The sequence below is a fragment of the Carlito syrichta genome, unplaced genomic scaffold, assembly GCF_000164805.1.
Source record: "Carlito syrichta isolate Samal-C Ts95f unplaced genomic scaffold, Tarsius_syrichta-2.0.1 Scaffold301673, whole genome shotgun sequence".
NCBI classification, from domain to species: domain Eukaryota; kingdom Metazoa; phylum Chordata; class Mammalia; order Primates; family Tarsiidae; genus Carlito; species Carlito syrichta.
In genome coordinates, this window is record NW_007245769.1 from 597,120 (window position 1) to 611,395 (window position 14,276).

At 35.0% G+C, this 14,276-nt stretch overlaps 1 protein-coding gene across 1 annotated transcript in view; it reads right to left on the reverse strand.

Annotated features, from left to right (window-relative positions):
* The window catches only part of LRP1B (LDL receptor related protein 1B), a 1,912,798-nt gene that overhangs the window by 575,583 nt on the left and 1,322,939 nt on the right, over positions 1-14,276 (reverse strand). Inside the window, exon 32 of the mRNA XM_008055101.2 lies at positions 11,415-11,564. Within this exon, the coding sequence (XP_008053292.1) occupies positions 11,415-11,564 (150 nt within the window). The remainder of the gene's footprint in view (positions 1-11,414; positions 11,565-14,276) is intronic.

The window sequence follows — 14,276 nt, forward strand, 5'->3', positions numbered from 1 at the left end:
AGCAGGAGAATCCAAATCACCAAAATAAGAGCCCAAATGAGGGACATAGAAGACAAAAATATCATAGAAAACATCAACAAAACAAAAAAACTGGTTCTTTGAATTAACAAGATTGATGGACCCCTAGCCAGAAGGACCAATAAAAAGAGAGAAAAAGCCCAAATAAACACAATCAGAAATACAAAAGATCATATCACAACTGACCCTGAAGAAAAACAAAAAATTATCAAGATTACAATATACACCTATATGAAAATAAACTTGATAACCTAAATAAAATGGAGGACCTTTTGACATCACACAACCTCCCCAGGTTGAAACAAGAAGACATTGAGACACTAAATAGACCAATAACAACCCAGGAAATTGACTCTGTCACACGAAAACTACCTACAAAAAAAAGCCCTGGACCAGATGGCTTTCCAGCAGAATCGCACAAAATATATAAGGAGAAGTTGATACTGATCCTATTGAAAATATTCCAGACAATTGAGAAAGATGAAATTCTCCCCAAATCATTTCATGAAGCTAACATTACACTCATACTCAAACAGGGTAAAGATTCAACCAAAAAAGGAAACTACAGGCCAATATCCCTTATGAACATAGATGCAAAAATTCTCAACAAGATTCTAGCAAATTGGATCCAAAAATACATCTCAAAAATCATCCACCATGACCAAGTAGGCTTCATCCCCAGGATGTAGGGCTGGTTCAACATTCACAAGACCACAAGTGTAATTAAATACATCAACAGATGTAAAAACACTAACCACATGATTATATCATTAGATGCAGAAAAAGCTTTTGATAAAATCCAGCATCCCTCCTTTTAAAAACCCTCAAAAACCTAGGTATAGAAGGAACATACCTCAAAATAGTAAGTGCCATCTATGATTAACTCACAGCTAACATATTGCTAAATGGACAGAAACTGGAAACATTTCCCTTGAAAACTGAAACAAGACAAGGCTGCCCATTCTCACCCCTCTTGTTCAACACTGTGTTGGAAGTCCTAGCTCGGGCAAGTATATACAAGAGAAGGAAATCAGAGGTCTCCAAATATGAAAAGAGGAAGTCAAGTTATCCCTCTTTGCTGATGATATGATCCTATACCTTGAAAATCCAAAAGAATCTGTCAAAAACCTGCTTGCACTGATAAAGGACTTTGACAAAGTCTCAGTGTAAGAAATAAATGAGCAAAAGATGGTTGCATTCCTATACAAAAAGAACAAGCAGGCAGAGACCCAAATTAAAAGCACAATCCCATTCACAATAGCCAAACCAAAAATGAAATACCTCAGCATCTTCCTAACCAGAGAAGTGAAAGACCTTTGCAATGAGAACTACAAAACACTGCTCAAAGAAATCCAAGAATACACAAACAAATGGAAAAACATTCCATGTTCATGGATAGGAAGAATCAACATTGTTAAGGTGTCCATCCTACCAAAGGCAATCTACAGATTCAAGGCAATACCCAAAAGTTACCAACATCATTCTTCTCAGACCTGGAAATGACAATACAGAAATTCATATGGAAACATAAATGATCACAAATAGCCAAAACAATCCCTAGCAAAAGAAACCAAGCAGGAGGTATCAGACTTTCGGACTTCAAACTTTACTATAAGGCTACAGTAATCAAAACAGCCTGGTATTGGTACAAGAACAGGCACATAGACTAATGGAACAGGACAGAGATTCTGGAATCAAAGTCTCAATTTCTCAACCAACTCATCTTTGACAAAGCCTGCAACAACAACCACTGGGGAGAGGAGAACCTATTTAGTAAATGGTGCTGGGAAAACTGGCTGATCACATGCAGATTGAAACAGAATCCCTACCTATCACCATACACAAAAATTAACTCTAAATGTATCAAAGACCTCAATGTAAAACCTCAACCTATATGAATCTTAGAAAAGGCAGGAGACACCCTTATGAAAATTGGAACTGGCAACCAATACCTATTTAGAACCCTAAATGCCCAGACCTTCAGAAATAAGATAGACAAGTGAGACCTCATCAAACTACGAGATTCTGAAAAGCAAAAGAACCCATCAAGACAGCAGGGAGACAGCCCACAGAATGGGAAAAAATATTTGCCAACTGTATGTCTGACAAAGGCCTAACATATAGGGTCTGCAAGGAGCTCAGATGCACTGAAAGAAAAAAAAAACAAACAGCCCCATTAAAAAGTGGGCAAAAGACATGAATAGACACTTCTCAGAAGATATAAGGGCAGCCAACAGACACATGTAAAAGTGTTCAGCCTTATTCATCATCAGAGAAATGCAAATCAAAACCACATTTAGATACCACCTAACTCCTGTAAGAATGGCCATCATTAATAAAACAAACAACAACAGATGCTGGTGAGGATGTGAAGAAAAAGGAATGCTTCTACACTGCTGGTGGGAATGCAAACTAGTGCAACCTCTTTGGAAGGCAGTGTGGTGGTATCTGAAAGAACTAGAAATTGACCTTTCAAATGGCCCAGCAATTCCCCTATTGGGAATACACCTGGAGGAACTCAAATCATTTTACAAAAAAGATACCTGCACAGGTATGTTTGTTGCAGCTCTATTCACAATAGCAAAAACATGGAACCGACCATGTTGCCCATCGAAACTGAACTGGATTAAAAAAAGTGCTACATATACACAGTGGAATATTATGCAGCCATAAAGAAGGACAAACATATGGATTTTGCAGCAACTTGGATGGATTTAGAGTCAATCGTACTCAGTGATTTGTCACAGAAACAAAAGAGTACCATATGTTCTCATTCATAAGTGGACTTAGAACAATTATAATACTGTAAGAAAGTGACTGGCTGTAGTGGAAACTGTCGGGTGAGGGTTGGGATTGGCAGTTGAGGGAGACTGCTAGGGGAGGGAGGGGCATACCTCATCAACAATGGTACCTGCATAATCAACGTTTGTATACCTAACCCTGAATTGTACCCCACATATTTATAATCAAAATAAATAAATAAATAAGAAAGCACAAGTCTATTCTAAGACAAGTAATTTAAACAATTCTATGTTGTAAACACCCACCGAATTTTCAACTAAAAATTGAGATGAAATAATTTTGTATAACTTATAAAACAGATTAATATGAACTCGGTTAGCATAACCTTACAGCTCACCATGTCCTCAAACTTCTGGGCTCAAACAACCCTCCCTCCTCAGCCTCCCAAGTAGCTGGGACTACAATTTCACGCTATCATGCCTGGTTAATTTTTTTAAATTTATTTTTTGCAGAGAAGATGTCTCGCTATTTTGCTTAGGGTGGTCTTGAACTACTGGTCTCAAGCAATCCTCCCATTTCAGCCTCCCAAGGTGCTGGGATTACAGGTGTAAGGCACCATGCCCGATCATTATTAATAATTTTTATTGTCTCTCCTATAGTTCATCTGTATAATAATTTATTTAAAACTATTCATGTATCCTAGAGCAACCAATTAGTCATAAAATCATGCAAAGTTAAAGCTTTGTAGCTTATATGGGCAAAATCATATTTTTACCAAATAAAAAGTTAAGGCGTAGAGTTTAATGACTGTTTTAGATTGCATGACTGATTAGTGAATACTAGGGATCAAAACTGCATTCCTTAATTGATAAAGACAGTAATTTAATGATTTTTAAGATGTTTCATCCTAAAATTCTGACTCAGGCACACAATGAAGACTAATAACTCATTTTATTTATATATAGAAAGTTTTAGATAGATATATAAAGATAAAGATGCATATATATATATAATGAGGAGATAAGGAGATGTATAGATATGCATAATAGACTGAATATTTGTATCCATCCAAATTACATATGTTAGAAACCTAATCCCCCATTCGATGGTATTAAAGAATGGGGCCTTCGAGAGGTAATCAGGTTATAGGATGAAGCCTCATTCATGGAATTCATGCACTTAGAATAGGGACCCCAGAGAGTGCTTTCCCTCTCTCTCACTTCCTGCCATGCGAAAATATGAGAAGTCGGCAATCTGCAACATGGAAAAGTGTCCTCACCAGCACCCGACCATGCTAGCACCCTAATCTCAACTTCCAGCCTCCAGAAGAGTGAGAATAAATTTTTGTTGTTCTTACAAGACACTCAAGCCTCTGGTACTTTGTTATTGAGGCCCAGACTAAGATATATAGATATATAAATATATACGCACCCCTTGACACTCAAGAAATATATGTCATGGTAACTTTGGAATCTTTATCTACATATATCACAGTAAATATACTTTCTAAAGTCATTTTGTAGCATACAATAACAACAAGCATATACATGATGAAATCTAAATGAAAGCAACTATGTATGCAGGATAGTAGCAGAGAACAATGAATAAATAGCTCATAAAGTATGAGTGGAGGCTAGAATGTTAAATTTAAACTCATCCCCCTTGTAAAGTCCAGGACTCAAACGCTTGACATGGAAAGCTTGACAAATTACTATGTGACATATTGTAATGAGCTATATCAAGATTACCTGTGATTAAACAATATGCTAACCATAAGCACACAAATACCAATGATTTTCTATTTAGACATATTGAATTCACAGTTCCTTGAATAATAGTTATACCATTACTTCTACTTTAAATCTATGATCCATTTACACCAAGTCTTCCATGCTCAGCCCCTAAAAGTACAAAATAGAGATAAGCCACCATCCTTCCTTCTATATCCTGAAATTCATCTTAATTTGCCCAAATACAATAAGACTATTTCTGCCAGAATATTTGTTTTATATGTGTATTTTCTCTCAGCTCCATGAATTGATTTTTCGAATTTTCTCTTTAGCATAAATACATGCTATCTGTCCCGAAATTGCATATGCTGACAGGAAAAATGAATAGTATGTTAAATAAAATCCATAAATAACCTACAAGCTCTAATTTTAGTGAATATTTTTAACCTCCTCCACCTGACAAAAGCACTTAAAATTGAATAACAACTTGATTTACTTGAGTTTACCTCACTGCCTCCTGCAGGCTTTAATGAACAGGAAAATGTCAAAAGTTGTGAGGAGAAAGTGAATCAAAACAAATTTAAAAGCCCTGTAAGTAAAAAATAGGTAATCAATAGTTAAATATTGTGTAATTGACTATATATTATTTTATAGCACAACTTATTTGAAAATCATGTAGGAAAGGGCTTTAGAATATCATTATTACTTCAATAAAAATTGAAAATTTTTTATTAAAAACCCTTAAAATTTTGCAAAATACTGAAAAAAAAATCTAAGAGAAAAAGTGGTAGACATAATTTCAGAGCAACTAGTTATCACTGTATACTGGAAAGAAGCTATTGTTATTTGCTAGCTATGGCAGAAAAATACAACTGATATGATCATTTTTTAAAATGAGGAAAAATGTGATGTTCACTGTTATAGGCTGGTCAACTTTTATCTAGTAACCTGAATGGTGTTTATAGCCTTCATCAAATAGTCATTGTATACAAAGTGTCAGTCACATTTGACCAAGTGAACTCCCTGACCAAGTGACTCATTTGAGAGTAGGTGAAGCAATGACAATACACTATTTGAACCATAGTAAACTTAGAAAAGTCTAATCTAGTGTGATTGATTTATGTTTTATTAAAGAAAAACATTAAAAACATAAAAACTATGAAATAAACAAGTAAATAAAGCAGTTATTTTAGTTCACATAGTATTTCTTCAATCTTCCCTCACTATCTCTTCAAATCGTTACTCAGACGTCACTCTGAATAAACACTTCCTTGGCTTTCCAATCTAAAATTTTATCCCTACCCCATACACTTCTTTATCTCTTTTCCCTGACTTGCTATTTTCTCTCTTAACAATTAGCTATTATGTTATATATTTTACTGGTTTATCTTCTTTATTGTCTGTCCTCCATGCAACTACGCAAGCTTGATGAAGTTGGGATTCTCGCCACCAGGTATATCAGTTTCTAGCATATAAAAGGTATTGACACATATTTTCTGAAAGAATAAATGGTGTTTGGTGTTTATAGCTGTTATGGGGGCAAACTCTACATCTACTGGTTGTTTCCTTGTCAGGAGTTTCACTCAAATAAGAATTAAATCTCATGTGAGTACATTCATCAGAATATACCTCAGGGAGAATACAAGGTCTAGTAAAACACTACCACAATTGGTGAAAAATGATATATCCTGTCCTCTACAAGAGTGGCTCATTCTCCTTTGTAAATTATTCCAGCTCTACCAAGAGACTTTTTTCCCCTACTAAAGTCCTCTCTCATGGTACAGCCAGTGTTGGCTGCCTTAGGTCCATGCTCTTCTCTCAACAACTCAATTCACCGGTAGAAACGATGACCAAACCAGAGATGTAACTGGTAACCTCTGGTCTGAATCATTAACAGAGCATTGTTGTGGTGATAGTTTTTTGTTTGTTTACAGTTTGCTTGGCTTATACACTGCTAGCCTTTATAGTGAGTTCATATAGTATGTTAGTCAGCATGGTATTTTTCTTAAAAAAAGAAAAATGATTACTTGCTAACATTTATGAGATTTTAAATAAAAGTCTGAATGGTTTGCTTCTCTTCAAAAACAAAATATTTGGCACAAATAGTTAACGCTCTCTTATGGAAAAAATAAGTGGAGTTAAAGGTGTTCTACCTCAGGTGGGAATTAGCTCTTTCCCATTTGTCATAATTCCTGCCACTCACAAATGAGTTCAGATATTGCCACCTAGGCTCAGATCTTACCATCACTTTGGAGCTAATTGGTATTATTACCCCTGACACACTTTTCTTACACATGACCTGCCCAAATCTATTACGATTTGAATTTATAAATCTGATCATAAAGGAATGCACTGTGGATGGTATAACATATACATTAATTATATATTGCAGTGTAACAAATTACTCCAACATTCAGCATCTTAAAACAGTAAACATTTATTGTTTCACAGGGTTTCTGGAAGTCTGGAATCTGGGAGCAGCTATGTGGATTGTCCTGATAGGAATCACTCTTGAGTTTGCTTTAAAGCTGTTGGCTGGGTTGGGCTTGGTGGCTCAGCCTGTAATCCCAGCACTTTGGGAGGCTGAGGCAAGTGGATTGTCCGAGCCCATGCAACTTGGCGAGAACTCGTCTCCACAATAAATTGCAAAAATAACCAGGTGTGGTAGCACGTGCCTGTAGTTGAGTGTGCCACTGCACTCCAGCCTGGGCAACACAGTGAGACTCCAACTTAAAAAAAAAAAAAAAAGCTGTTGACTGTGTTGTAATCATGTAAAATCTTGACAAAGGCTAAAGGATCTACTTTAAACTGACTCACACTTGCATGACTGTAGCTAGTGAACTCAGTTTCTTCTGTGTGTACTTCTCCATGGAGCTGCATGGGTATATTCATAATATGTCAGCTTGCTTTGTCTGAAGATAGTGATCCCAGAGAGGGTAAGGCAAAAGTCCCAAGCCTTTAATGGCTTTGTCTCCAGTCACATATCATCATTTCTGTTTTATTCTATTTATTTAAAATGAGTTACTGGGTTCAGTCCTCATTCAAAGGAAAGAAATTTAAGTTCTACTATTGAAAAGAGAAATATCAAACCATTTATGAAATTTACAATCTTGGTCCTGAGGTCTTGGTTGAATCATCAAATAATTGCTTTATTTTGATCTGGGCACTATTCCAAGTAAAACTGGGAGCCTCAAGTGGTTACAATTTATAATCCTTGAGATTTAAAAATTTGTGGAAAGTGTCCAGAGAGATTTTTTAACTCAGCTTTATGAAAACCACTCTTAAATTTTAGTGAAACACAAACTTTCAGTTAGTTATCATTCAGCACTTATGCAGTCTCTCTGGGGAGCTGTCATACACTTGTATATACTAGTCACTTCATAGCACAATCACTGATTTTCTGAATGTGCAATTTCAGTATCACTGTAGGCAAATATCTTCTTAATCATTGGTAACTGCAATCATCTGTAATCCCCTGGATAGTAGTGAGGTTCCTGTGTTTTATTTTTTATTGCCTTTTTATATGACTATAATATTTAGCCACAGCAGGAAATAGGTTATCACCCTTTTTTCCATTCTCAGAGGGTTTGAAAGAATATGGGGAAACCTGAGAAGAAGAGTAAGTTTAGAAGCAAGCTAGAAAACTTGTAAAGTACAGGTTCTTCTGCTGATTCTCTTTGGTGACGTCTTTCATGTTTTAATCTGACCCTGAACTGATAGATGTATTTTGATATATCCAGTTACTGTATTGCCAGTAGGTGGTATTAATAGGTTTTGCTATATTTATTTTTATGTTTCAGGGCTACTAAAATTGTGGTGGCAAGTAGGGACGGGTATGCATATATAGCCATTCACTTGTTAAGAGAATTTTAATCTATGCAATGTCAGGTTCCTTTGCAGAGCTGATGTCATATGAAATTCAGTCTTGACACAATATAGGTATTATGATTTTACCCAAACTTTCCTACTATCATTTTATCAGTGAATAAAACTGACTCTTTTTACTAAAATGGACTATCTGTTACATTTTTTCAGACTAAATTCATAGCATTGAGCTCTGTAGGTTTAATAATCATTTTCTACTAAAGACAGAGTCAGTAGCAACCATTTTACCAGAAGTAAACCTTTCAAAAGACTTAAATGTTTTACAAGGGAACATTCTTATTATATGCACTTTTTCCACTAAGTTGCTAACTTTCCTTGAAATATTATGCCATATTTTCAATACAATTCCTCTAATTTATTGGGTTTCTTGGTTATACTGTTTCCTAGTTTGAGTTGATTTCATAAAGAACATGGAGTTCAATATTTGAAAGCATGAGGATGGTGATTTGGAGATTGTAGTTAGGTCAACTACTGTTAGAATTTCAATTTTTATTTTTATTCAACTGACTCAAAACATGTACAAATAAACATAAAACAAATTTTTCTTACTTTGGTAATACTGAGTAATACAAAATATCTTTTATTGCCTTTTGGCCCTATAGAACCAATAGCAGAAAAATTCTTGCTCTGAAATAAACTACTTGTCAGGTATATAATTTATGGATGCAAACACTGAGAAGAATGTCAACATAGTACTACAAGAACAGCACAGGAATTGCCCAAAAGCTAGAAAGAAAATTAGAGAATTTTAAAAACAAAGTGTTTTTTTTTTTTCAAATTGAAATTCTTCATCTGGAGAAAAACTATTTAAAAAAAACATTAATTCTAAAAAATAATTTAGAAAAATATTGATAGAAATTTAAGAGAAAACTACAGAAAGAAAGAAAGAAAGAAAGAAAGAAAGAAAGAAAGAAAGAAAGAAAGAAAGCCGACTAAATCATCTGATGGAATATCACATCAGATATTTCAAGTTGCTCAACTAAGTAAAATTACAGAGTGCTTTAAGAATCAAAGTAAGAAATATTAGATTCCAACTTTAACATTTGCAAACAACTTTATCTTTCCTTTTATTTATTTATTTATTTTTTAATTCAAGGTCTCATTCTGTTGCCCAGGCTGGAGCACAGTAACACAATAACAGCTCACTGCAGTCTCAAATTCCTGAACTCAGACAATCCTCCTATCTCATCCTCCAGTGTCGCTGGGACTACATATGTGTGCTACTATGCCTGACTAATTTATTTTTTAATTTTTTTGTAAAAACAAAGTCTCACTATGTTGCTCAGGCTGGTCTTGAACTTCTGGCCTCAAGCATACTCCTTGCCTTGGCCTCCCAAAGTGCTGAGATTACAGGTGTGAGCCACTGTTCATGCCCAGAACTCTACTTTTTAAAAAGTGCATTCATGCACATCTCCAAATGACATAGGCAGCTACATTTAATATCTGTATTTCCCAGTTATAAAAATTAAAATAGAGATAAACTTAGCACTTAATGATCAGTTGGAAAAAAACTCCTTTTTTCTCTCTCCCTCACAAAAGAGAAGAAGACTTATCCTCTGAAATAATAATTTACAATATTCTATATTTATAATAAGGTAATTTGCAGTGATCCTTATTTATTTCCACCCAGCTTTTAATCTAACTGGAGATCAAAGGTGATAAAAAAACTTATACTCTGCCTAGAAAATGAATTTTCAAATAAACCTTGGAAATGATGGAAGAGTTGAAAGACTGTAGAATATAGAACTAAACAACTTAATATATTACTTACATAAATAAACTTTAAAAATATATATTCAAATTGACTTTTCATAAATAGTATGACTTTTTTTTTTAAGCTGGAGTCTCACTCTGTTGCCCAGGCTGGAATACAGCGGCATACTCGTGGCCACCGTATCCTCAGCCTGCTGGGCTCAGGTGATCCTTCTGCCTCCGCCTTCCAACTAACTGGAACTACAGGCATACGCCACCATGCCAGGCTAATTTTTTGATTTATTGTAGAGATGAAGTCTCGCCAATTTGCCCGGGCTGGTCTCAAGTCCATAGGCTCTCGCCTTGTCCTCCCAAAGTGCTGGAATTATAGGCATGAGCCACTGTGCCCGGCCAATAGTATGACTTTTAAAAAGTTATTCTAACTATATTAGAATATTCAGAATTGCAAATATTAAATCATTTTTCTGATATCCTGCAACCAAATATAACTACTGAGCTTTTATGCAGATTATTCAATCTTCACACAGCTGGTTTACCATGAACTTCAGCTTAGAGTCAGCTAGTCACTCTTCAGCTATCCTCACCAAAGAGCATTTCTTGATAGTATCCAATTTTACATCTTTTTCAAAATTTAAACTGTTTTAAAAACTGAAACCTATATTTCAAAAATTAGCTTCTAATGTCAACACAATAGAGACTGATCATTTGTTCCGTGGAAAGCCATAGCTCCCTTTTAGCTTCCTAATTGTTTTACTTGCCTGGCAACTTTCTGTTCCAGAAGACTGAACAAAAGGAATAGAAAAGACACTCAAATCTGTAAAACTGCTACTCACTACTAAACACGGAAAAGAATTATTTAGTGGGGAATAATTTTAATCATTGGTCAAATAGACCCTGTTGCCTTGTCTCTTGAATTATCTTTGTGAATTGAGCTATCCTTTATAAGCAGAGGTAAGTCAGATTTTACTTTATTGTGACAAATACACTAGACCCTTACACTTTAGTGTACTGTGGTAAACACAGAAAATAATAATCGTAAAATAATACAAGTCACAGTAAGCCAAGAATCAATAACAGTAAAGTTAGTATTGCTAACAACAATCTAAGTCCCTGATCTGGATAATCTTACAAGTCTGTTTGCTAAAGTTGAAAGAAAAAGAAAGAAAGAGACATAAAAAAAAAAAACTCCAAAACTCACAGAGACATGCAATTTTAATGTGGTTCTGGTGTTAATGGAGCAGTAACTTTCCTAAGCTTTTAACAGGCTGTAATTAATCAACCCCCAATCAATACAAAGCATCCAAGCTATAGTATCATCGCACTTACCCATGATGGTTAGGGCTGTAGCTTTTGTTAATTCTTCTTTCATTGACTCTATTACTTCTAAATTACCTCCATCCAGGTTGCATCTATTTATGGTTCCATTTCCCGAACTGATCCAATAAAGTTTGTTTTCCACATAGTCTATCGATAGACCTGTAATTAAATTTTACAACTTAAACATAATGGTAGCCACTTAAATTGTAATATTCACCTAGCACCACCGGATTTGAGAAAAAATAAATAAGTTGGAAACTCAGACTTTTGTCTTTAAAAGTAAGATCTGGCAAATAGGGAAATAGACATATGCTGCTTTAACTGAATAAAACAAATTATATTTTTACAGATAATTGAATAAAACACATTATATCTTTATAGGCACTTAAAATATGCCTCTGTTGATTTCATAAATAATCTTGAACCATTGAGAGGAATGATTGCTCCATTTTATAGATAAGGAAAATAGTACCTAGCAGGTAAGAAATCTTTGTTAGTAGCTGGTAAGTGGACATTCCAAATGTTTTTAGAAAGTTTCTATTTCCAAATTGAGTGTCTGCCCTCTTCATTAAACCACTTTGCTCAGAAAGTTTTAATGTGTAATGATTCATTTGGAATACTAATTTTACTGATGAAATGTAAAATTCCTTCTCTATTTTCAGTAAAATTTACTTTAGGCAGTTGTAGATTTAAATTGGTGACTTCAACTCTTTTCAAGTAAATTCAAAAATTACAGATTTTCAGCAATTAGCAATTTTACCAAAACACAAAATTAAATACAGCTCCTTTGGAAGCTGGCATGGGAGAATAAACAATTCAACAAGTAAATCAATCGAGCCAGTGGCTTAAGACCCTAATTCCACAGGCACAGTATGTCACGGGAGGTTAGGCTACACTTTATTGTATTTTGCAGACAACCGCCATATTATAGTGGTGGCCATCATTTTCAACATTTTCTTTGTTTGCTAAAGGTTCTCAACACACATCTGCTGAATTACTAGCATGCCCAGTAGGATCAGGTCTACATTATAACAGTAACTCTGTGGTACCATGTTGGCCTTCCGTGTTTCATAACTGCTTATGGAAAAGCACATGTGGACCTATATTAAGGCACACAATGCATCAGACCGTTCCTGGGAGCTTCCTCAGAGAATGAAGGACACAAATAATTCCTTCTCTTTAAAAAAAATTAGATAAAGGAAGAAGAAAAGGAGGAAGGGAGAGAGGGAGGGAGGGAGGGTAGATGACTAAAGAAAATCACATGAGTTCATGAGTTTGAGTGCATTAAGATAGAGTCAAATGTAGGCTAAATAATTCTCAACTACAGAGATTTGCACGCCAAAGAGTAGGGTTGATTTATCAGACAGTTTGGAATTCATTTTGCTTTTGAGATTTGGAGTCTCACTCTGTTGCCCAGGTTGGAGTACAGTGGTGTGATTATGACTCACAGCAGCCTTGAACTCCTGGGTTTAGGCGATCCTCTCTCCTCAGCCTCCCAAATTGCTGGAATTACAGGAATGAGCAACCTTGCATGGCAATATTCTACAGCGTGTAGTATTTTCAGGGTGAAAGTCATTCACCATTCATTTTTTTATGAGAGAAAGTTTGGCTGTTTTGCAGGTACCTGAGCCACCTTCATGTATCTTTTCTAATAAAAAAATCCTAGTTTAGATTACTTAATTTTCAAAATAAATGGCTTTCTTTACCTTCTGTTTAGTTGTCTTTCTAAATCACATAATTTAATCTTTAATCAGTAATAAATAGTATCTTTACTACAGAGAAATGGCACAAAATATAACCCCTAAATTGCTATTGCCAAATTTTTCATCAAGAATTGAACTAGCATATGTTTATGGAGAATTCCCTTCAAAATCTGTAGTTTATCCATTTCTCTAAGTTTTCTAAATTGTATCTCTCAATCAGGACAAACCATCAGAGAGTTATCAGTATTTTTAGATTGCTGTGTTTTTGTCCCTCCCTGATTCTCTTGCTGAATTGTGCTTTGGCATAGTGCCCTTGGTTTGAATGAAAGATGCTACAAGAAGTAGCTATAGGAAACCCACTGTTATACTTCCTAGGATAGTGTCTGAAAGCAGTACATCACGCAGTGACCTCTTTATCCAAGGACCCATGGGACAAATTTCTTTCAGGGCTCAGTGCCAGAAAAAGCTATACATGGAAAATATAAAACTTTAACTGATCATATTTCTTTCCTTGCTTTGGCTGCAAAGAAACTGGAGAGTCAGATTTGTGATCCATCTCCAGCAGTTGTAAAAGAATTGCATTTATACTATAACTTTACTCCTGACTTGGATAGCGTAATCTATTATTTTCTTTCACCTGAATTTTAAAAATCAAAGTTTTTGTCTGGTCTTTCTTAAATAATGCATTAATTTCAGTTTCTTGAATCCCTTTTTTGGAAGGAGATGGTGCAATCATACTGAATGTGCTTAATTCCAAATTAATCCCCAATGGCAGAACTTTCTAATTCACCTTACACCCCACAGTCTCTCTACTCTAACTTTTGTTGTATGAACCAGTTATTAAACATAGCAGGGACAGTGTTTGGGACAGGGTTCACTTAACATCTTTGCTTTTGGACTGTGAGTACCTAGAGGAAAGGGGTTTTGTCATAGCTTATTATCCTCACTGTCTAGAGAAGAAAAGAAAATGTATACACATTTAATAAACTGATAGGTTAATCAACTCCATTATGAAAAATATAAGTTGTCCTGAAGGAATTCTGCTTAGTACAATTAAATTATCCTCACAACAAAATCTTTAAATGTACTATTTATACCCAGACACTTTGACAAATAGGAAAGAAGAACAATGATTCAATAGGTCTATTTAGTGTGGCTTAAATTTTTA